This window comes from Ambystoma mexicanum, chromosome 9, assembly GCF_040938575.1.
Source record: "Ambystoma mexicanum isolate Mex_15411 chromosome 9, UKY_AmexF1_1, whole genome shotgun sequence".
NCBI classification, from domain to species: domain Eukaryota; kingdom Metazoa; phylum Chordata; class Amphibia; order Caudata; family Ambystomatidae; genus Ambystoma; species Ambystoma mexicanum.
The window spans coordinates 33,489,648-33,515,371 of NC_090931.1; the positions used below are offsets into that span (position 1 = coordinate 33,489,648).

Here is a 25,724-nt window from a genome sequence, read left to right on the forward strand (position 1 = left end):
AGAATGCTATGTAGCCTCAGTACTGCACAGGAACGTCTGAGTCGGCAACTAATCTCCTACCTTCCAAACTAAACCCCAAAAATATTGGCAGGCAAGGGCCATGTGGGAAGAACAAAAGCGTGAAACTTCTCTGGAGTGATAGGCTTAGAGGCAGGAAGGGCTGCGACAGCGGCAAGAAGTTAAATACCAGTGGGACAGGTGAGAGAACAATCAGTTCTTGGGCTTACCCAGAGTATTCCCACCACCCACATACTCAGGCCTCCCACAGACCCTACACTCAAAGATGGATGGACCAGCAGATAACCACACTGGCTAGCGAAGCGGTGGGGATGAGAAGCAGAAAGTGGCATACAATGAGACGATCTTGACTGAAGGCAGCAGCATGGGCGTGCATGCAGCTGACTACAAAAGCTGGCCAGTAAGTGAATAGGGTGTGTGCATTCAAGACTGAGTCCATCGCTTTCGTGTTTATCTGGGGAAAAAGCCTGGGAAAGTCTCAATGTGGCAATCCGACAATGAATGGATGGTCAGCAGAATATTGAGGAGGCATGTTTCCCTTGGAAACAGAGGGTACCGAATATTCCCAGATGATTGCTGAAGCTCATTTTGGTTGAATGTGAAAAGGGATTGTGGTTGTTTCTTCATCTGGTAATTGTTCAAATGCAAGCAGATTTATTTCAAACAGTTCGCCGCAAACAATTATCAGACGAACAAACAACCCGAAACTATCATTTCCACCAAACTAGAGACTGCCATTGCCACTGGTGAAACTATTCTGAAAGTTGTGGCCGCTCCTGGTTGATCTGCCAAATGGCTGGCTTACTAGCTTTACAACACTGTCATTCAAATTGATGGGGGAAGTGTATTCCTTTTACAATACACTGGACATGAGAACCTTGCTAACCATATATTGGACAGTCTTGATGCCCAGAGGAACCACTTCACCCTGGAGTCTGATCCAACTGGCAGGCTCATGTCCAAACAAAACAAAATAACTCTATTGGCCAAAAGTACTTCGTTGTGAACCCACATGACAGTTTTTCCTGCACAGTAATAGATGATCAAGTGATATACTCGGAGGACATTCCCTTTGTCTTGTTCCAGTGAACCGTTAAGCACCCTGCTAGCTCCGGAGAGTTTGCTTTGGCTTCTCTGCCAGGTTTACCACTGGGAGAGGCATGTGGATCCGCGGGAATCACTTGCCGTTTTCTGTCTAAGTCTTTCTTACACCATTTTTACACCATGAATACAGGGCTGAGAAACACCCCACCTAACAGAAAGGGACTGAGGGGTTGAGTTCCGGTCCCGCTGCTGAGAAAAGTTCCCGATTAAAAGATTTAGCAGTAGTGGCCCTACCCTCAAAAAGTAAATAGTCAATATGGTCAGGAAAAAGATTTTTGGCATTAAACAAAGGCAATAATTTGGTCCTGAAGTTCCAGTTTTAACTTTCAGACACAATAAAGCTAATCTCATAGCAGCGCCGCTTAAATCAGTCCATCTAGGAGGTAGTTTCTATACGGTTTGGAGCTGAATGAAGCAGGGCTAGGATTAGATTGAAACAAAAGTCTAATACATACGGGACCTTGAAACCTAAAGATGGATTTCTAAATAAAACTATCAGGAGGGTTGAACTTAATAGTGATCACTTAGCTTAGTGCTCCAAATCCTCCCATCAATCATACAGAAGACCCAAAACCTAGTCTAGCAAGACCTCACCTCTCCAGGGATGCCCTAATCTACTAAGAAATGTCCAATTGATCAGACCAACAGAAAGGTCTTAATCCTAAGGTTAATGAGCCTTTAGCCCACCGGCGACCCTGTGCTAGGGAACACAAACGTTCCAAGGGTTTGGCCAAAGAAAAAGTTCATAAAGCTGCCATTCCTAGTCCATCCCTATTCTAATGCAAAACACACAGGATTGTTCCTCAAGTCTTTCAAGATGTTCAAGTGGCCCCTGCAGGACCTTAGATTTCTAAATTCCTTCAGGCCACTTATGGATCGGGACTTCAGTATTCACTAGGGGTCCCTCCTGGACCTTACACCTGTGGTTTCGCCTTGCATCAGGGTCCTTTCTTCCTGCGCCTTCTTTTTATGATTCATAGTTGGACCCTCTCAAAGGGCCACACATACAGGAGTCACAGTAGGTTTCACTAATAGGCTTGAGTTTGCAACATTTATAACATTCCTCTCTCCGGGGCATGAGGTTACGGAACTCATGGCTACCCTTGAATTAGGTTTCTGTCTTCTCCCTTCTTTATATCAAGAGGATAGGAGTTACAATAGGTCTCTCTTGTAGGCCTCGGGTTCAGTATTCACTGCAGGCCTCTCTCCTAGGCCGCTCCCTGCCAGAGGCAGGGACATCCTGTTATCTTCCCCAGGGTTTGCTGGTAGAAAGCCACAGGTTGTGGCTTTACAGTTCCCTACAGGAGTGAAGAGGGCAGTGGAGCCCTTCAGGTCAGCTTCCTCTTCTAGGAATTCCAGGGCTCAAGTGTGCTCCCTTCTTCTTTCGGCCTCTCCAGGCTAGCTCTCCCCTCCCCCCTCCTCCAGGCAGCAGCCCTTCCAGTCGTCCTCATTCTAGCAGTCTTTACTTATTCTTGTTGATGCCCCCCTCTGTTCCCCTGTGTCATTGCTGTGTATCCCTCCCTCTTCTGCTCCCCCCCCTTTTTTACATTGCTGGAGTTGGCTTGATTCACGAAGGATTCACCACCAATGACTTTTTGCCAATGTTTGGATTGACTTTGGACACATTGGGGGTCATTACGAGGTTGGAGGTAACCATGCCAAAATAACGGTGCCCGTGGTTAGCTCCCTGGTCTGCTAGCGGGACCCATTTAGGTTGGCCCTGAATCATGCTGTGCCTACTAGCTTTGTGAATTCCTTGCCTACATTTTGTTCAACATTATGTGCCGCACTGACCCTTGAAATCTGTTACCGCTCTCCCCTCTGCTTCTCTGCCCTTTTCACTGTTTTATTCTCTGTTCTCTTCTCCTCTTCTCTACCTCCACCTTTTTCCCCCTCTCCTCCCCCCTCTTACTTCTATGTACTTACTCCATCTGAATGGTCCCTGGACCTAGTATGATAGTATCTTTGTTTGTCTCCTCCCCCCTCATTACTTGTTGTTCCTCCCCCTCCAGCACTATCTGAAATGTCGTCAGGCCTAGTACGATAGCTGCTTGTTTTGTTCCTCTCCCCCTTTCTCCTCACCTTGTGTAATTCTCCGGCTCTACCAGAAATGTTGTCAGGCCTTCTACAGTAGTCTCCTGTCTGTTTCCCATTTCCTTCCTATTTGTGTCTTAGCACTTGCACTATGTGAAATGTCGCTAGGCCGAGTATGATATTTATTTTTCACATTCTTATTGTTCATGGCCTGTAAGAATGTTTGTATTTTCCGTTGTTCCCTTCCTTGTCGTGAAGTGCTTTGAAACACATTGTGTATAGGCGCTATATATAAATAAACCATCATATCATATTATAGCAGGGGAGCATAATCACCTATGTCTGCATCCTCCGGGACTATGACATTGACAGACTTAACACCTTTTATACCCATGGGCATCAGGTGCAATGTGATTTGATTTGTTACCTCCTAGGATTCTTGGCCTCCCCTCCCTGGGATTGTTTAGACTCCGTGATGGTCTCACTTGCTGTATCCCAGATGATTGGTTCTTGACGTTACCCAGTGGGAAGATTAATTTCCTCCCCACTAGTCTGCCACTTAGAGGTTTCTAAGGAGTCTTTGGTGAGCAGCGCCATCTTGGAATTCCCTCGATCTGGGACAGTGGTTCTAGGGTCTTTCAAAAGGTCATGCAGCTGCAGTCTTGTCACCGTCTAAGAGGCATATCAGGTAGCGGCCGGTCCATCCCCGTTCCTAGCTGTCCACTAATCCAGTAGGTTATCATGGTGAACCCTGTGAATTCACCAGTGCCAGGCACTTAAGGATAACGTATTTGTGTGCCTCTCACATACATAGTAGAACCGGCTTCAAAGGCTACAATGCAGGCTCCGACTGGCCTACAGGGCAAAAGGGCAATGCCTGAACCAAAATCCCAAAATGCTAGTGTGGGCCATTTTTATGGGGTCAAAGTGGGCCACTTTTTTGATCCGTGTGGGCCAGTTTGATAAGTTACTTCACCATGCAGCTAGTAGTTTTGACCAGGATTACCGAATAAATATTCTTTAAAATGCACAGTTTGCATCACATGTTATCAAACACCTCTCTCTTGGGTACTACTCAAACAGTCTGTCACAAAAGGAATTAATTGCCATTTGTAACTGTGGTCCACTTTTTCATTGGTGCCCGAGACAATTTTATGCCCCAGTCCGACCCTGTGCAATGCCCTTTTTATTGTGGAGTGCATCAGATGCGCTATAGAGGAGAAACTCACACCTGATCTAACCTAGTGTGTTCAGGAACGTAGCTTGGCGGATCAGTGCGCAATGTACTGAAGTCAGTACATAATCTGTTCCAAGGTTTAAAATCCCAGCAGGACTAACTCAACCGTTCATCACTAAGCTCAGTGAAAATGGCTAGCAACATTACAAACGGATTTTTATTATTTCATGAAATATATTTCATGGCTTCCAAGTTGGATCTTAAATTAAATATAAAAACATTGAATGAAGGCAACATTGTGCACTGTGAAGCTGGTAGCTTTGATTAAGGATACTGGTCCAATAGGCATTAAAGTGTTGTTGATAACATGTTCACAATAACAGTGCTCAAGTACTACTGCTCAAACAATGTGCCCTGCCCTGTGCAGTCACGAGTCGCAAGTAGTGAATCAGGGCTGTTATTTCATGTTTCTGCGCGGAACAGCATTTGAGCTATTCTCCTGAAAGATCTTAATTTGTGAAAGTACCTTTGATTTACTCAATGGGACCAACCCTGCATGGGTGGGGAAATCGTGTGGCGAGGAATGAGGCCTTATGAAGAGATACCCCTGTCCACACGGTGACATTGTCTTGTGTTAGGACGGTACTGGTTTTGAATGTTTATAAATGCAGTCAATATTAAGTGGTGCTCCTACGATAACAATCCATAGAAGTCCAATAAGTTTTAATATCAATTTATTTTCCAGTTGGATTATATAATAAAGTCAGGGGCCAAAAAAATAGAATAGCAACACATGTTTCACACTACTTTGCTTTATCAGGGCAACGCAAAGTATCTTTAGGTTCTACGCGAGGATGAGAAACGTGCTATTAAACCTCTTGTGTTTAAGTTTACCAATCACTGAATTGAAATAAAACTACTTTCAAAACAAGCGCCACCCTAAGAAAAACAACACTGGAAATGCACGCACATGCAGATGGGAATATTCCTTCAAGTTCTTTCATTGCTAGAGCAGCGGTGTAGCCCAGATTTCTCGAGTTCCAAACTGCGTCCCAGCATTGGATATATGACCTGGGTGCTAGGTAGCATATTCTTTATCTCAGGAATGTTGGAATGGTTACCTCTGGAAGACAATGAATGGCTAATACATGCCTTTAAGTGGTACTTTTATCTGGGCAGATGCTGGTCACTTGATAAATCTACAGCTATGTGTCCTTTTAGTTGAGGCTGAAACGCTACATTGGCAGATCTTGCGGGCATGCAGACATCCACATCACAGTAATTGTAAGCGTAAACTGACCGATAATGGGACAAGGATTCAGTGATGGAATCCTCGGCCGTGTGTGAGCTTGAGGACGTAGCCAGCAGGGCTCAAGCCAAGGGTACATGCAGGTGGACAGAGCCCCCCACTTTTTTCAGGAGTCCACCCACGTTTTTCAGAGGGCACCGTGAGAAACCTGAAGGAGTCTCACCCGCCAGTCTGCAGGGATCGGCCATCCAGCTGGCCAGGAAACAGCTTTTGCTTTTGGATCCAGTTCCTGGGGGTGGACTAGTGCAGGAGGATCACCTGGATGGGGGTCCTCGGGGAGTGGAAGTGGGACACCGGAGGGTGAGAGACGGTATCCCCTTTCCAATAACACCTTTTCCCCATCCTACTAGGATACCTAGGAACTCAACTCCACGCCCTTTCATGACACAAAAACCTTTTCACAGAGAGCTCACTGTGAGCGACAACGGACTAACACCAGAGTCGTATACATGACATGTCCCAAACCAAGGGTCAGGCAGAGTTAGGCAATTACTGATAATTACACACACCTGACTTCATCACACTTCCCCGCACGGATAAAAGGCAGAGCACAACAGTACATCTTAATGAGGTAAAATACCATAGGAAGCAGCAGTTCCGAGATGGCAGATTAATACGAGGAGAAAGACGGCAAGACCAGAAAGGGTTGCAAGGAGGGAATTGCCCTTGGCCTTTTCAGAGGAAGAAAAGGAACAAGTTACCTACCTATAACTATTGTTCTCCAGCATGGGTCTAGCATGGATTCACATGCTCATGAATATTCCCCATCGTCAGGCTGGGAATCCTCAGTAAAAGAAAAACAGTTTCACTTTCACTTAACAAACTGTAGTTCTCCCATAAACCAATCACTGTCCTTTGGGTGATCCTGCCCCCAGTCAATGACAGTCCTCTACCTATGCCCCTCCTCTGGCAGCCATCTTCACATTTGGTAAGCAGCCATCTTTAGATTTGGTAAGCATGTAAGTAGCAGTATGAACAAGAAGAGCTTCAGAGATGAAGGAGAGAGGGTTTGCATGTGAATCCATGCTAGAGAACAATATTTACAGGTAAGTAACTTGTTCCTTCTCCAGCATGGGGTCTGGCATGGATTCACATGCTCATGAATAATAAATACACAGCACTACCACATTAAACAACCACCGGCGGTGGCAAGGCTCAACAGAAGCAATTCACTCTTACCTCTGAAACAGACTCACTTCAAGTGAACAGGTTGCGTAGCAGTGCTGGGCCTACTCTGGACTCCTCCCTTGAATCCCTGTCGATGCAGTAGAACTTCAAAAAGGTGTGCGTGGACCTCCATTTAGCAGCCCTGCAGATGTCCAGCAGGGGCACACCAGCCAGGAACGCCGTCGTCGCAGTGATCGCTCTGGTGGAATGGGCTCTCGGACGTCCGGGCAGCGGTCGGTTCACCAACCGATGACATTGCATGAGGCAGCCGGAGAACCACCTTGAGATGGAAGCCTTGGACAAAGCCTTCCCATGGTTCACAGGCCCAAAATTTACAAACAGCTGTGAAGTCTTTTAAAAACCCTTTGTGCATGCCACGTAAAACTTCAGGGCACGAGCAACGTCCAGCGAGTGCAAGGCCCTCTCAGCCGGAGATGAAGGTTTCGGGAAGAAAACAGGTAACAAAGGTTTGTTGAGGTGGAATTCCGACAGAACCTTCAGCATGAAAGAGGGGTACGTCCGCAGCACCACCCTTGACTTGTGGAAAGTCAGGTATGGCTGTTTGCAGGACAGGGCCTGAATCTCACCCAACCTTCCTCGTGGAAGTGATGCCCACAAGGAAAGCTGTTTTCCACGAGCGGGCCTGATGCACGTTGAGTTCCCATGCTGGGGCAGGCGCCTTCACCGGCGGGAAAGATCGTAAAAGTCCTTTGAGGAACGCCTTGACAAGCTGATGAGACCGAAGTGAAGACCTTCCTGGAGACCTGGTGAAGTGGGAGATAGCCGCCAGAAGTACTTATCAAGGCGTGCGCCAGTCCAGCCTTGGACAAGGATGGCAAGTAAGGAAGAATTTGCGGGGCCGTGACCCTCAGAGGGGCAATCTTCTGCGACCGAATATCCTCCAAACTCTAGGGCTGTACGAGCCAAGCCCTCAGGTTGAGCAATCCTGGGTCGTGATGCAGGATTGCGCCTCCTTCTCAGGTGAGATGATCAGGGACCACTGGTAGCTTGACCGGCAGAGACTCCGACAAGCTGAGAAGGTCCGGGTACCAAATCTGCTTTGGCCGCCCAAGGGTGACGAGTATCATCCTGCACGGACACTGTCTGAGTGTGTTAATGACTCGTAGCAGGAGAGGCAACAGAGGAAATGTGTGCAGAAATATATCTTCGCAGGGAAAGGAGATTGCGTCCCCTGGCTCCTCGGGTGATGGAATCTGCTGGCGAACTTTTGGCATTTGGAGTTTGCCACTGTCGCAAATAGATCGATCTTGGGCCTACCCCACTTGGCGAAGATGCGGTCCACCTGGTCCTGTAGAAGTTCCCACTTGTGGCAGGAGCACAACTCCCTGCTGAGGGAGTCTGTGGTGGTGTTCGTGACACCCACTAGGAGAAAGGGACCAGGAACCGTTACTGCGCTTCCCAGACTTGCAGTGCTTGGCCTTATCTTGGACCCCACGGATGAGGCGCACTCACAGGACTTAGAATCCCCCTCCTCAGACCGACTGGCCTTGGATGAGGCATGCCCCAGCCACACCACCAGTCTACTGTACCTGCCCTTTGTCGTCTTCTCGGGGAATCCGCTGCATATCTCGCAATCTCCTTCCTTGTGGTCCGGATGCAGGCAGTAGAGGCATTGTAGGTGCTTGTCCTCCACAAACACATTTCGGAGCCCGCACTTGGTGCAGGGCTTGAAGAGGGATCTTCCTTCTGTCTCCTCAGTCATGGTAGGAGGGCGTGAAGAAGGCCCGATGGACTTCTGGAAACTGAATATCTTTGCCCTTGAAGGACGCTACACTTCACCGATAACGGATGCCCACTGTCAGCTGATGGTGAGAAGAACACACAGGCTCTTTTAGACCAAAAATAGAAACGTTTTCTGTGAAAAAACACAAAAAACCTAGAAGTAGCTCACAGAGCAAAACTCGAGGACTCCCAAAACTGAAGCATGCTGTAAGAATCTGAAGATGGTTGCCTGCCAGAGGAGGGGTTTAGGGAGAGGACTGTCATTGGCTGGCTGCTGTATGAAGCAGAGAACCGTGATTGGTTTATGGGAGAAATACAGTTTTGTAAGTGAAAATGAAACGTTTTTCTTATACCGAGGAGTCCCAGCCTGACGACGGGGAATATTTATGAGCATGTGAATCCATACCAGACCCCATGCTGGAGAACCGCTACTTTCACGAGCCCTCCAGGATAAGAAACTTAAGACCGGGAATTAAAGCTGAAGAAAGGTGCATTGTGTTTCGAAGGTAACTGGGGCTTTCCTGCATCGATGGTCGGGGCGGGGAGGGAGGAGCGATTGCCGCTGTGGTACTGTACTTGGTGCCGACAAAAAAGTTGCTCCAGTAAAGTCAGCAAAGCCGGTGAGTCGGGGAGACTGATAGCAGACTGGTCTGTGTTAGAACAAAGGATGCAAGAAGCAACATTGTATGAAGAAATCTGCAAAGAACAGAGTTTAAGGCGTATGTGATGAACAACGCAAATATAATTGAATATCCAAGGAGTGAGTGAACATTTGGAAACCAAAGTGCATACCATATACAGACTGGTCCGGTGCCATGTGATGCCCATTTGAAAGGTCTGTTAGGTATCCAACTGAGAGTGTAAAATTGTAAACTATGAAATCAAAGTGGTCCTGCAACAGGTCAAGCAAACCCTTTGCACATTCGAAAGTCTTCAATAGCAAATAAGAACTGCAATTGGTCCGTGCCAGGTTGAGGGAGACTAATTGTGCAAAAAGGGGATCTGAGCCCGAGGGGGATCCGGGGTGAACCGTGAGTCAGCCGAGAAAAGATTGTGGTACAAAAGGGGATCTGAGACTGGCTGAGGGGGATCCAGGGTGAAAAATGAATCGCCCTAGTTGAATACTTGGAAAGGAACTTTTTCATTTGTTTGATACATCCGGCCCTCTGGATCACAAGACTTTTTGATAACTTAAGAGACTTGGGCATAGAAGGCCCTGATGCTTACAATAGAACTGTGTCCTCGTGCCGAAGAAGCCCAAGAGTGTGCTATGCTCGAGTGAACCGCCTTGGCCCATGCTGAAAACGTGGGGAAGGGAGGCCAACAGCCTGAACATCCCGACCTATTATTTTGTGAACACTTCTTTCTGTTTCATGAAAATTTCCCCACACTATTTGTAAATTAGCGGTAAGGATTCGCAATAGCTTTTTTTAGTTTAGGCCCTTTTATTTTGACAAGACTCCACTAGGGATGTAACGGTATTACGGTATACCGTTAAAGATACCGTGAACCACTTAATTGAACAATAATAACCGTCACATTGTTTATACCGGTATACCGTTCATACCGTTAAGTGTGCTTTTCAATCTGATTTGGAAAGGCTGCAGTAAGCAAGTGCTGCGCAGTCTTGGTCTTGCACTGTTGGATGTGCCGTCTGCCAAGTAGTTTCAGTTGGAGCAGTTTTTAATGCCATTCCATAAACCACACGTGCCTGACACAAAATCAATATGTTAGCAATAGGAAGAATAAATACAGTGCCAAGAAGGAAAAGTGTTTACTTTGGGTTGGCGGTTTGGGGTTTATATATTTATAATGGATAATGTTTTCTAAACATATGACAACGGGGGATTTCCCTGGTTCCATCATTGAATTTACATATATTAAGTCACAGTGCGAAATGTACTCATCTCTGTGGGTATTCTCTGCTGCCATGCCAAAGTGTAACATGTCCGTGATTACTGAACACCTTTTGGCCCGCAAGTAAACTGAAGGCTGTAATGTAAAGAGAGAGTGCATGTGTGCGTGTTTGTGTATGCGCACAAGCGTATACTACCATCAGACTCCATTGATCTTTGGCATGCAGGTTATCAAGATAGCAACATGTTCATCTTCACCAGTAGCCAGTGGGGGGGCTAAAAGCCAAAATGACCACTTAAGAAAAGCTATTCAGTTTGCTTTGCCAGTCGCAGCAGGGCTCCCCTCTGCCTCTCCTCTCCTCTCCTCTCCACACGTGTGTTTGTGTTTGGTGGAAGCAAGGGGTGGCATTTCAGTGGAAAGTATGTTCAAAAGCCCAATTCTGGCCCTGGGTGCCTGGTTTTGTTTGTGATGATAAATCTGACAATTTATGACCTTTTAGAAAATATTTGTTAAGATTAGTTAACTCCACCTGCTATACCGCGATAACCATGATATACCGTCATTTGGCAAGAAGGTTATTGTACCGTCATAAAACTAATACCGTGACACCCCAACTGCATTATTATTATTTGATGGTGGTAGCTTGCTGCCATCTTAGATTTAGGTTTAGATAGGCCTTCATCACACCCTTGGTAAGGTTCAATAAATACCCTTGAACTGTGGTCACTTATGTCTGTCTTTGATACCATGCCTTTCTTACAGCACCTCAATATGCTAATTTCTGGAGACACTACACTCAATTGGCATTTCAATGATTCCCATCATTAAAAAGAAATTAAAAAAATAACATTTTTTAGGAGTTCATCAATTACCTGGAAGCCTTTGGGCCTTCCTCTGTGAGCAAACCCCCGGAGAGGATCATGGTGAAGTCCTGACCTGCAGGGTAGCTACTACCTTCCTTACTATTAAGTTTTAAGTATCAGGGTCAGGGTGCATACCCTTGGCACTTCAGAACCAATGGCAGCACCCACAGTGAGCAGGTTGCCCTACACAATAAGGCACGTTGTTTCACCCTCCTGCATAGAAGCGGCTAGTTTTAACAGTCAATGTATTATCCCCTGATGCCCCCTCTCTCCCTGGTGACACCGGAGGCAGTCACCGAGAACTGCCTTATTGTAGCACCAGCACACAGAGTAAGTCTTCCTGCATACAGATCAGTGGATTGCAACCAATGATAGTGGGGAAATCTGAAATGTGGGAACGTGTTCTTCATCATTCAAATCCTTTTCCATGCCCTGTACTGGGTAACTTACTTGAAGTAGTCTCAGTCCCCTGTGGTACATTTCCAGATTTGCTCATGTGAGTCTCCCTTCATGTAAAAGCAGAGTTCATAACCACTAACTCTGTAACCAGGTTCGAAAATGGAGGGGAGCTCGGAGCTATTTAGCTTCTGATTGGAGCCTCATAGAGCCTGGTTACCTTGATAATATCATCTACTAAGAGTTATATTTGGCTTGTCCGGCCAAGTGATGCCAAACTAGCACACCTATAGGAATATACTTCTGTGCATTTGGGACAATCTTGAAAGCAATGGCCATAAATGATGGCCGAAATGATATGCTTTCATCTGATGTGGAAGATCGTTTGCATAACGCTGTGTATTAGCTCCTTGCTCCCCAGTGGTAAATCCTGTCTCCAGTTTTATACAGGATAACCAAGGAGCTGCTTTTAGCTCTTGCTCCTCCAGTCTTAATTTCGATCACTGCTGTAACTGAGTGCCACCTAGTTCCCAGCAGTGCCAGGCTAGTAGATGTTAGCACAGACTGAGAGAGAGTCAAACATTGCTTAAAGTTGAAACTCCAGAGAGCCCAGTGTAATCTATCAACAGGCAAAGGGTTGACATTTGAATGAACACCCACACCAAGGTGGACATCACCCGCCAAAAATGTGCAAGTTGAGAGGCAGGATCTTCTCGCTGTGGCAGATAGAAGGAATCTAAAAACGGCCATAAAGGAGTTACACCAGGGGGGCATGGCTAACCGCCATGTAAAGCAGACGTGTCTCCCTGCGGCTCCTGTAGATCTTACGAAGATGAGCTATATATGGTGTGGTCAATCCACAAATAAAAGAACAAGTAAATGCAAATAGCTTCCACATAGGACGCACACACTCAAACAAGCCCCGGAAGACTTGTAACACAGAAACAGGAAGATAACGCACTCGGAGTTGAAAGCGCCCCGGAGAACAATGGCAGTGACCCGAAAGTAGCGTGCCCAATTTTGCTCCCCAAGGACAACAGAGCCGGCCAGCAGACCTGGGCGTGGAACAACAAGGAGCAGCGCTATCAGAGCAACGCCAGACGTAAAGAGAAAGCCGTGAGTTGGCCTGTGTCGGCGGGCAGCAGAATACGGACCCGGCAAGGAAAGCAGAGCAGAGGAGAAGGAGGAGGGGAGTGGCCGGATGAGCAACGAGGAAGCTTCAAGCCGGGATCTCCGGTCTCCTGATGAAAGCGGTAAGGAGAGGAGAGGGGGAAGAAGGGACAAGGCTGCGGTAGCTAAGGGAGCAGGGACACAGCTGCAAGCAGGCACTTCCCGGCCCTGCTAGGCACAAAACGACGTCCCGCAATAATCAGAGAAAGCCTTTTAAACACGAGGAGGCATGAAATCAAAGTGAAGGAGCACACAAATAAACAAGTGGGGACACACGCTGGGCAAATGGCATAAAAGGAGGGACAGCAGGCAATGGGCAGACCCACACTGAGAGAAGCAGCCCACGCATGAGCAGGCCTATGAGCTTTGTTGACACAGTGGGTAATAGGAAAAATTAATTTGCCGCTGTGGTCCATCAAGTATTGGTGACTTGACAAGTTGAGGTGGAATCATTTTATTATTGTATACTGCTATGTTGTGTATATGTGTTTTTTTAATGTTTTGATACTTGTGCTTTGACAAGAAGATGAATTAAAGATGATATTTTATGAAACACCTTTTTGTATTTGAATACACGTTGCACAGCCCATTTTTGCTAAGAGGTTGTGTGAGTAGGATTTGATTTCAGGGTACACTTTGTGTCATTAATATGTTGTATGTCCTTCATTTTGATGATCATATACATTGTATCCCCCACTTGGTAGAGGGTAAGAAAAATGTTGGCCTATGAAAAGACCAGGAACACAAAGTGGCCAAGAGCCAGGGACCAGAGAGGCAGGCTATCAGCCATAAAGTAAGACAGGGGAAGAGAAGAAGTCTCGGGACCCGCAATTAAGAACAAGCCCATGCCTGACAGGAACGTGATCCCGCAACACAGAAGATGAGAGAAAACGTGTAGGTTACCCAGATAAAAAAAGAAGAAGCAAGGGGGAGCTGTAGAATGAACAGAAAGGCCAGGTAAATAGCGAGACAACTACTGAGACCAATCAAAAAGTGCTACACAAGTCGAAGCTGCAATCTCGCACAAACTAATGGCGACCAAAGGAAACAAAGCCAAAGGAAAACAGACCACTATGGAGGCATTTACAAAAGGCCAGGATAGCCCCCAGCGAGAGTAGGGAGCTGGGACAGCTATTGGTAAAGAAGATAAACCTGGGAATGGAAAATAGCAAATACTTGATGCCATAGCAGCATTACAAACAAACTTGGAAGCAAGAATTGACGAAGTAAGGATCGATGTGGGGCTATTGAGACAGGACGTGAGAGCACTGTCAAAGCGCACAGGGAACCTTGAAGAGCAGGTACAAGAGAAAACCAAAGAAGTAGCTGCTTGTTTTGTTCCTCAGATGTCAACATAATAAAGCATAGGGTAAAACTATTAGAAGAACGAGCAGAAGACACTGAAGGACACGTACGCAGAAACAACATCAGAATCCTGGGACTACCGGAGGGCAGGGAGAGATCCGACCCAACTAATTATGTAGAGAATATGCTGCTACGAGAACTGGGACCAGGGAATCTCACGCAAGGTTTTACTATTGAGCGCACACATAGATCCCTAGTCAGGAAACTGCCGCTGGGAGCTCCTCCTAGGCCTATCATCGCCAAAGTGTTAAAATTACAAAGATAGGGAAAAGATCTTGGCATTTTCCAGAACAAGGGGCATTATGCAAAGAGCCTCAACAAAACTGGCAATATACCCTGACTATACCTTCCAGGTGCAGAAAAGGAGAGCCCAATTTATATCCACTAAAGAGAGACTGAAGAAAGCGGAACTGAAATACATGCTAATCTATCCGGCAAATAGAAGAGAATACACAGCGGCAGAGCCCTGTTTTTCGATATCCCGACAAAGGCGCAAGACTGGATGGACAGCGTGAAGATACCAACGATGGAAAAAGACTGACCATCATATGTGCAGAAAACAAGAACACGCCCCCAAAACAACGAGGTGAAACATGTCGACAAATGGCAGGGAACCAAAGCAGGGCGAACCTCATGCGATTTGAAACAAAATGACTCAAGACATAAAGGAAACCGAACACTGTATTACACATTGCATTTGCCGTTTGAGAAAATGTCCATAAACAGGAAAACGGCAGAGAAGACACAGACTGCTTGGTAGGAGAGAAAAGAGACAGAAGAGCGCTCCTACTACCCCACACACTTTTGTTAGGGTACAATACAAAGTACCCACCCGCTGGGCACCAAACGCCTAGCCTAGTCACTAGGCAGGGAAGGAGGGAGCGGAAGCGGGGAAGTTGGTTAAGGGGAATGGGGAGAAGCCTGATAAAGAATTCCGCAGTCCTAGCACACCGAAAGACAAGTCCTCCTGAACAGTGAGAGGCATACTAGAAGCATCTGAAAAGCCCATGAAAAGAAATAGAGGATGGCCGGAAGCATTAAAGTAATGACCTGGAATGTTCGAGGTCTGAATAACTACGGAAAGAGGCAGAGAGTAATCACATACTTGCGTAGACAGAATATAGGAATTGCCCTACTACAAGAGACATACCTTAAGAAACCCAGATCAGACAAACTTGCACATAAATGGGGAGGTGTAGGGGCGGGATCCGCATACTCAGCGTATGCCAGGGGAGTCCTCATTTGGGTGGCCCCAACAGTCCCTTTGAAAATCCTGCACACAAAAGCCGATGACGAAGGCAGACTGGTGCTGATACATGTTATGCTTGGGAATAGGGAAATATGCATTTTAAACACATACGCACCCAACCACAATGCCAAATCATTCTTCAGGTCCTTATACGCCAGGTTGGGACAGTACAGAGACAAGGTTATAGTATGGGGGAGACTTCAACTGCACACTGAATCCCAAAATAGACAGATCAGACGACAGGTTCAAAAGATCGGCTCCGTCCGCAAAGGTCCTGAACGCCCTCCTACACTACTTCAACCTGGTCGACATATGGAGGAATCTACACACAGGAGAGAGAGGCTACTCTCATTACTCTGCCCCACGTAAACTACACACAGGACTTGACTACTTGTTCATGGGGAAGAACACATGAGGGAATTTGAAGAAGCCGAATATAAAGCGAGAGTAATGTCGGACCATGCCCTGTTCGTACTGAAATGGGTGGCGACAGCCCCTAGACCACCAATACCAACTTGGACACTCAGAAGTGAGTCACTACTTGATATGGCATTTAAGGAACATATAAGAGAACATACGTCCGAGTTCTTTAAGGTTAATGAAGGTAGTGTCATCAGGGTGGGTACAATAGGGAAACGTATAAAGTTGTGACCAGAGGAGAGATGATAGCCAAAGCAGGGGGAGTACAGAAAGGCATCACCTCAAAAATACAAATAATAGAGCAAGAACTGGAAGAGATAGGGAGGAAGAATGGTGCGGAGGAAGATCATCTGAGCGATGAAATTAAACTAAGACAGGAGTGCTTACACAATGGGACAGGCTGGGCAAATTCAGTTATGCGCAATACTTAAAATAAATCCACACGCAAGTGGGAAAACCTAGTAAAATGCTGGCCTGGTTGTACAAGAGTAATAACAGGAAAACTAAAAGACATTCGATCTAAAATGCAGAGGGTAATATAAGTAACACAATGATAGGTGAGAATAAGGCATTTTCCGAACACTATCAGGAACTATACAAGGCCTCCCACACAGAGAGAAATGGGGAACTGCAAGAAGTGCTAGATCTCATTACCACACCTAGATGAGAAACAAGTACACATATTAGAAGAGCCCTTCACAGCAGATGCGGTGGTGGCTGTAATTAGAACACTACTCTATGGGAAAAGCACCAGGTATGGATGGACGACTGCCAAGCGAATAATATAAAGCCATATGCGGATAGTCTAGCACCGGTCCTGACAAGGGTATATAATGAGGCGTTTGAAACAGGGTTGCTCCCAGAAAGCATGAGAGAGGCAGTAATTACCCCTCTGCCAAAATCCGACAAAAACACAGAAGATGTGGATCTTGCAGACCCCTGTCTCTTCTGAACCAAGATAGCAAATTCTTACCACGCTGCTGGCAAACAAGCTTAAAGAGTAATAACGGAAATCATACACCCTGACCAAACACGATATGTACCAGGTAGGAACATCTCCTGGAATGTAAGAAGGTTACACCACCTTATCAATAGCACTGAGGGCAGTGAAGAGCATTGCACGGTGGCCTCATTAGATGCGACAAAAGCATTTGATTCGGTACACTGGGACTGGCTCTACGCCACAATGGCTAGATTGGGATCTGGACCAAATTATATGAGATGGGTAAAATTGATATATAGAGACCCTATGCCGAGAGTTTGAACAGGAAGCATTTTTTCAGTAAAATGGGAATTACAAAAAGGCACCAGACATGGCTGCCCACGTCTCTGATGAGTTACATTCTGGCAATGGAGCCAATAGCAGCAATCCTAAGACAGGAATACAAGGAGGCGGGAATTGCAATAGATAGGGTCAGACATATTGTGTCAAAGTACGTAGATGACATGCTAGTAAGAGAACCTTACAATATGTATTAGCCGTGCTAGACAATTTCAGCACTTTGTCTGGGATCTTTATTAATAGGAATAAATCCTGTTTATTCCCGCGGGGCAAACAAGCTGTAGGGAACAAAGCAGAGTTGACGGAACTGGCACTACCGTGGAACAATAAATCCTTCAGATAACTGGGACTAGACATTTATGACGACCCGAAACAAGAGCACACACACAATACCATAAAGATAATGGAAGTGCTAGTAAAATCAATGCAATTCTGGGAGAAGTTGCCTTTATCGGTAATGAGGAGAGCGGCATTATTAAAAATGGTGGCACTGCCGAGACTGCTACATTGCTTTGGGAATATACCATACAAAATACCGAAACAATTCTTCAGTAAGCTGGAAACAGAGTGCAGAAGCTTCCTATGGCAGGGCGGGAGACACAGAGTAGCACTTAGTACCTTACAAAGACCTTATGAGAAGTGGGGGTTGTGGATCCCGACCTTCGAACTGTGCTACTTGGCATGCCAGATGCAATATGTGGTGAGCTGGCTTGCAGACGACCCCACTGTAGACACAGCACTCCTACAACCAGCAATAAAATATCTAGACTAGTAAGACCTGATTTGGGTTGCCCCACCAGAACTCAAGGATGCCCGCTATTAGTGAAACTGGGTATATGGCAGAGAGCCTGCAAAACACTGTAAATTAAAGACCCAATATCGCCACAGACACCCCTAGCAGCAGTCATGACAGACGGTAGAGGACTAAGGGCTTGTGTGCACACACACTGGGAGACTTGTGGGATCATCACGATAGGAGACTGGAGGAGAGAAAATAAACTACTGGATTTCCAAGAATTACAAGAAACAACAGGCATACATGCAGGGCAGTTCTTACTACACAGTTCCATGATAAACACGATTAAGTGTACATGGCTAACCATTGGGGAGGAAGTAATAGGCAGCAAAGAAATAGAAACAATAATAGATATCTCAGATGGAGGGCACACCATATCGAGACTATACAACCTGCTGATAGGACACCACTCCAGAGGGGGAGTTGAAAAACAAAGGGAGATGGGTGGCAGAAGTAGGGAAGCCCTTTGGCGACAAGGATTGGCACAAGGTGGCTGACTATCATAAGAAAGTCTCCAGGAATGCAAGATTGCAACTAATACAATTCTATGTAATACAGAGGGGGCTTACCTGACCCCAGAAGTAATGGCCAAATTCAGGGGAGCAGGCAGATAGGGTTGCCCGAAATGCAAAATGGAAAAAGCTGGAATGGTACATGTGTTTTGGGAATGTAACTCTATACAGCAATTCTGTAGAGAGATCGCAAATAAGGTTGCCATGCGAGGCATACATTTAGAAATTCAAACCCCGGAGGCATGCATGCTGAGTCTTTTCAAAAGGGGAACTAAAGAGAAAGCGCTGGGCAATCTAATATATGTGCTGGCCAATCGCAGCATAGCCATGAACTGGAAAGCATAGAGGGAAGATTTACAAAAATTGACCAGAGCTGAAAGGGGAGTGTGGAAACAGGCGATCACGGAGCAGCAGGAGAAAGGCCCAGGAGAAGACATGCTGCAGTGGACTGCCCTCAAACATACTCTATTTACCCAAAACAGTAGAGTAAGGGAGGTGTGAAGTATGCAGGGAGGAAACAGTGGTGAAGAAGTGCGCAAGGCCGAGGGATGTTAGGATATAGAATGCTAACACGGCTTCTTTTGGGGCTAGGGAGGGGGCGAGGGAATTTAGTTGGAAATGTTGAAAATACGGCAACGGTGTAAGATTCCACATGAAGTGTAAGCTGTGAACTATTGTATAAGACAATAAAGACATTTCACGCAAAAAAGGAGTTCCACCAGATCCCACCTTAGTCTTTCTGCTGCTTTGAAAAAGGGTTCCCTTGACCTCATTTAGAAAAGGGGTGGGCTTGATCTCGAGTCCTCTCATATAGGCTCATTTCATAGGCGCTTCCTGCACTTCTGAGTACCAGGGCTGCTGCTCCCCCAGTCAGGTGTTATGCCATGTCAGGTTTCCATGAACCTGAATCCTCGACACCTGATAGTAACACCATGTGCGCTACGCTGCCCTGTATTCCTCAATGTTATGTGAAGCATGGCAGGAGAAGCTGGGCTTCCTGCGGGGACGTTTTATATATGTAAGTCTAGATGGGTGCCTTGTCAGAGCAGCAAGGCTCCAACTCTTACACTCCTTTACCCACCCTTTCCCTGCAAGGGCCTCTGTGCCAGCGTATGGACATTGGATGCCTATGTATGTCACCAGGGCAGTGAAACGGTTAATCTGTGGTGGAGAAGGCAGCACTGCTGGCACACTACCACTAGGATGCGAGGCCCATGACAATCCGCCTGCTGTTGGCACAGCTCAGGAGAAAAGGGAGGGGCAAGGGTGTGTTTAAATGGGCACTTGGCTTTGCCCACTCACCTGTGACTGCTTGCTCAGCCAGCAACACTTCACCATCCCAGCAAGGTGAAGGCTTGTATGGGCAGGGGCATGGGCACTGGGCAGTCTGTGTGTGAGAGGGGGCAGCAGATGGGGAGGTGAACTCACCTGTGACTGCCTGCTCAGCCAGCAACACTTCACCATCCCAGCAAGGTGAAGGCTTGCATGGGCACGGGCATGGGCACTGGGCAGTCTGTCTGTGGGGGGGAGGGAGCAGCAGATGGGGAGGTGAACTCACCTGTGACTGCCTACTCAGCCAGCAACACTTCACCATCTCAGCAAGGTGAATGCTTTCATGGGCACGGGCATGGGCACTGGGCAGTCTGTGTGTGAGAGGGGGCAGCAGATGGGGAGGTGAACTCACCTGTGACTGCCTGCTCAGCCAGCAAGTCTTCACCATCCCAGCAAGGTGAAGGCTTGCATGGGCACGGGCATGGGCGCTGGGCAGTCTGTGTGTGTGGGGGAGGGAGCAGCAGATGGGGAGGTGAACTCACCTGTGACTGCCTGCTCAGCCAGCAACACTTCACCATCCCAGCAAGGTGAAGGCTTGTATGGGCACGGGCATGGGCACTGGGCAGTCTGTGTGTGAGAGGGGGCAGCAGATGGGGGAGGTGAACTCACCTGTGACTGCCTGCTCAGCCAGCAACACTTCACCATCCCAGCAAGGTGAAGGCTTGCATGGGCACCGGCATGGGCACTGGGCAGGTCTGTCTGTGGGGGGAGGGAGCAGCAGATGGGGAGGTGAACTCACCTGTGACTGCCTAATCAGCCAGCAACACTTCACCATCCCAGCAAGGTGAAGGCCTTGCATGGGCACGGCATGGGCACTGGGCAGTCTGTGTGTGTGGGGGAGGGAGCAGTAGATGGGGAGGTGAACTCACCTGTGACTGCCTGCTCAGCCAGCCAGCCTTCACCATCCCAGCAAGGTGAAGGCTTGCATGGGCACGGGCATGGGCACTGGGCAGTCTGTGTGTGTGGGGGGAGGGAGCAGCAGATGGGGAGGTGAACTCACCTGTGACTGCCTGCTCAGCCAGCAACACTTCACCATCCCAGCAAGGTGAAGGCTTGCATGGGCACGGGCATGGGCACTGGGCAGTCTGTGTGTGGGGGGAGGGGGCAGCAGATGGGGAGGTGAACTCAACTGTGACTGCCTGCTCAGCCAGCAACACTTCACCATCCCAGCAAGGTGAAGGCTTGTATGGGCACGGGCATGGGCACTGGGCAGTCTGTGTGTGAGAGGGGGCAGCAGATGGAGAGGTGAACTCACCTGTGACTGCCTGCTCAGCCAGCAACAGTTCACAATCCCAGCAAGGTGAAGGCTTGCATGGGCACGGGCATGGGCACTGGGCAGTCTGTCTGTGGGGGAGGGAGCAGCAACGGGGCGGGGGGGTGAACTCACCTGTGACTGCCTGCTCAGCCAGCTACACTTCACCATCCCAGCAAGGTGAAGGCTTGCATGGCACGGGCACTGGGCAGTCTGTGTGTGAGAGGGGGCAGCAGATGGGGAGGTGAACTCACCTGTGACTGCCTGCTCAGCCAGCAACAGTTCACCATCCCAGCAGGTGAAGGTTTGCATGGGCAGGGGCATGGGCACTGGGCAGTCTGTCTGTGGGTGGGAGGGAGCAGCAGATGGGGAGGTGAACTCACCTGTGACTGCCTGCTCAGCCAGCAACACTTCACCATCCCAGCAAGGTGAAGGCTTGCATGGGCACGGGCATGGGCACTGGGCAGTCTGTGTGTGGGGAGGGGAGGGAGCAGCAGATGGGGAGGGTGACTCACCTGTGACTGCCTGCTCAGCCAGCAACACTTCACCATCCCAGCAAGGTGAAGGCTTGAATGGGCACGGGCATGGGGCACTGGGCAGTCTGTGTGTGAAGGGGGCAGCAGATGGGGAGGTGAACTCACCTGTGACTGCCTGCTAAGCCAGCAACACTTCACCATCCCAGCAAGGTGAAGGCTTGCATGGGCACGGGGCAAGGGCACTGGGCAATCTGTCTGTGGGGGGGGAGGGAGCAGCAGATGGAGAGGTGAACTCACCTGTGACTGCCTGCTCAGCCAGCAACACTTCACCATCCCAGCAAGGTGAAGGCTTGCATGGGCACGGGCATGGGCACTGTGCAGTCTGTGTGTGAGAGTGGGCAGCAGATGGGGAGGTGAACTCACCTGTGACTGCCTGCTCAGCCAGCAAACTTCACCATCCCAGCAGGTGAAGGCTTGCATGGGCACGGGCATGGGCACTGGGCAGTCTTTGTGTGAGAGGGGGCAGCAGATGGGGAGGTGAACTCACCTGTGACTGTCTGCTCAGCCAGCAACAGTTCACCATCCCAGCAAGGTGAAGGCTTGCATGGGCACGGGCATGGGCACTGTGCAGTCTTTGTGTGAGAGGGGGCAGCAGATGGGGAGGTGAACTCACCTGTGACTGCCTGCTCAGCCAGCAACACTTCACCATCCCAGCAAGGGGAAGGCTTGCATGGGCACGGGCATGGGCACTGGACAATCTGTGTGTGGGGGGCAGCAGATGGGGAGGGTGAACTCACCTGTGACTGCCTGCTCAGCCAGCTACACTTCACCATCCCAGCAAGGTGAAGGCTTGCATGGGCACGGGCACTGGGCAGTCTGTGTGTGAGAGGGGGCAGCAGATGGGGAGGTGAACTCACCTGTGACTGCCTGCTCAGCCAGCAACAGTTCACCATCCCAGCAAGGTGAAGGTTGCATGGGCACGGGCATGGGCACTGGACAATCTGTGTGTGGGGGGAAGGGGGCAGCAGATGGGGAGGTGAACTCACCTGTGACTGCCTGCTCAGCCAGCAACACTTCACCATCCCAGCAAGGTGAGGCTTGCATGGGCACGGGCATGGGCACTGGGCAGTCTGTGTGTGTGGGGGAGGGGTGGGCAGCAGATTGGAATTCTCCTGTCCATTTCAAGCCTCTATCTGGTCATGCTGCACCCTCCCAAATGTTAGTATCCATAACCCCCTAAAATCCCACGAGTCTTACATTCCCACCCATGAGGTTACATTGAGTCCTCACTCACAAGCAGATCCAGCTCAACACAAAAGCAATTCCCATGTGGGCCAATAAATGTACATAATGCCATCCTCCAACCCCTCATTCACTATCAGACAAAATGGAACTCGTTGGTATCCGTGCATTAATACAGGCCTGTCCGCTTTTTCCTTTGCTTCACCCAGTGCTCCAGATAAGAGTGGGGAGGTGGTAAAGCTGGGAGTAAAAAATGGAAATGCCCAATGGAATATTTTATAAGTGGGCAAAAATATGTTTTAACTGGAAAACAGACATGTTTTTGAAATATAGATATTTCTTTGCACCTAGTTATCCATGCACATTTAAACTTGCATGTTTACTTCTTCCGATCAGGCAGTAATGATAGTAGCTTTTACCCGTGGGCCCCATATATACTACTGGTCCAAACGTATCGATGGAACTGTGTGGGTGAAAGCAGAGACATGCTCCCATGTGTCCCTTTCCTATTTTTCTTTAAGTATTTTACTCCTTATTTTTGGGAAGTATTTGCCTATTTTAGGGAGAAAAAAGTGGCCGATAGACCCCATTTCTGTAGGCTGGCTTCACCACGGGTTAATAACAATGGACTATGCTCATTAGATTTATTCAAAGAAACATTTGTTATTGTCATTCACCCTCATCCACCTCTTGTTGTACTCCCCACACCCCATCTGTCAGCCCCCAACGCTGGACTCCTCAGTCATTCCCCTTCACCCATAACCAATAATCGGTCATTCTCTCCATCCCTCGTCGGCTGTTGTTTCACCCAACAACCCTCAGCTGTTGTTTCCCCCAACCTTCATGGCATTCACTCACCACACATCCAATACCTCATGTATGTCATTAGGTCCCAATGACCCACCTCCACTTGTCCGTCCGTGTCCTCCACTGCCTCCCATTCCCCACCTTTGTTCTTCCCACACACCCCTTCATCTGTTCTCAAACGACTTCCAATCTGCCATCCAGCCCCCACCCCCTCAGCTGTCGTTCCCAATAGCCAGTCAGTCATTCTCCCCAACCTATCGGACTCATTAGACAACAATATATTGATCCTGCACTACCTGAGCACTGGGAAACCTCCAAAAGCAATCCCACCCAAGAACGACAGAAGGAACGAAGGAGAGAAGCCAAGGATCAGAGAGCAGCAGGAGTGATGACTCAGAGGAGAACGGCATGCCGAGACGCTGGTCTGGTGTTTCTGAAGGGGCTGCAGCATGGCTAAGAGAGCCGTGTCTCCAGAAAGCCAGAGAGAAGCACCTTGCAGGCTGCTGTTGGAACATTGCTTGTTCCCTTGGGACCTGTGCCGGCCCCACAGATATCTAAGGGGCTGGTGGCGAGACCCTGACCTCAGCCCATACAACCAGGAGGGACCGCTTGTCACTGTGCTGCTGCCCGGGTGCATCTTGAAAGAGAAAGAGAGAGAGAGAGAGAGAGAGAGAGAGAGAGAGAGAGAGAGAGAGAGAGAGAGAGAGAGAGAGAGAGAGGAGAGAGAGAGAGAGAGAGAGAGAGAGAGAGAGAGAGAGAGAGAGAGAGAGAGAGAGAGAGAGAGAGAGAGAGAGAGAGAGAGAGAGAGAGAGAGAGAGAGAGAGAGAGAGAGAGAGAGAGAGAGAGAGAGAGAGAGAGAGAGAGAGAGAGAGAGAGAGAGAGAGAGAGAGAGAGAGAGAGAGAGAGAGAGAGAGAGAGAGAGAGAGAGAGAAGAGAGAGAGAGAGAGAGAGAGAGAGAGAGAGAAAGAGGGAGAGAGACACTCAAGAGCATGTGACTGACTGAAGCAGGGCGGGTGAAAAATTAATGCATAAAGCGCCACAGAGCGGAAAAGAGGAAAGAAACAAAACTAGAAAAGAGAGCATAATGAAAGAAAAGTGACGAGATCGAGAGAAAGTACGAGAAAGTCAGAAAAGTAGAGTGTGCAAGGGACGCAAAGTACTATATTAAAGAGGGCGCGAACAACCCGAAACAAGAGAGAAGGGTGCAAGCGACCCGGCAGAGTGGAAACAGTGCCAGTGGGCATGGAAAGGTAAAGAAAGTGCAAGTGTGCAATAGAAAGCAAGGAGGGAGGTGCCAGTGGGCACAAAGAGGAGAGTGCAAAGTGTGCAGTAGAAGGAAAGAAAGGTGCCAGTGGGCACAAAAAAGAAAGTCAAGAAAACAGAGGGTAACAAGAAGGGGTGCAGAAAGCCCCTGAAGGAAAAGGCTAAGAGCAGGAAATAAAAGAGAGGGGTTCAAGCTCGAAGTGGTCGCGCTTAGGAGGAGCAAACAACCTGGCGTTTTCTCATTTATCCGGGTTCTGTAACCCTCACTCAAGAGTTTTTGTAGTTCTTGATTTATGTTTAAACTTTTGGTCTCGTCTAGCTCTTGAGACTCTGTAGTCTCTCTCAGGTGCTCTTTAAGACAGTGGCCCTTTCCTTTCTTAGTAACTTGAACCCTTTTACTTCAGGGGGTCTCTTCCTCTCTGTTGGGGTATCTTATACCCTTTTCCTATGTTTTGATAATCCACCTCCTGGGGTCTTTCCTCTGGTTTCAAATGACTGACTTATCACAGCTGTTTGGGCTTAACTCAATGTCTTTATCCCAGTTTCCATCCAATAATATGCAAGGAAGGCATGGTATTAAAGTAATACAGACACAAGTGGCCACAGTTCAAGGGTGTTTATTGAACCTTATCAAGGGTGTGTTAAACGCTTATCCAAACCTACATCTGAGATGGGAGCAAGCTATGACCATAAAATAATAACAATGCTGTCCTAGTGGAGTCTCATCAAAATAAAAGGGCCTATACTAAAAAACCTATTGCCAATCCTTACTGCTAATGTACAAATAGTGTGGGAAATGTCATGAAACAGAAAGAAGTGTTCACAAAATAATAGGTCGGGATGTTCAGGCTGTTGGCCTCCCTTCCCACGTTTTCAGCATGGGCCAAGGC

General features: G+C 48.1%; 1 protein-coding gene across 3 annotated transcripts in view; it reads right to left on the reverse strand.

The window, feature by feature from the left end:
* The window catches only part of GLB1L2 (galactosidase beta 1 like 2), a 779,452-nt gene that overhangs the window by 588,135 nt on the left and 165,593 nt on the right, over positions 1–25,724 (reverse strand). Inside the window, exon 1 of one of the 3 annotated variants that reach the window (XM_069614110.1) lies at positions 19,192–19,310. The exons of the other annotated variants lie outside the window; for them this stretch is intronic. Within the exon in view, the coding sequence (XP_069470211.1) occupies positions 19,192–19,235 (44 nt within the window). The 5' untranslated portion in view covers positions 19,236–19,310. Of the gene's footprint in view, positions 1–19,191; positions 19,311–25,724 lie in introns of those variants that run through there. 3 annotated transcript variants of the gene reach the window in all.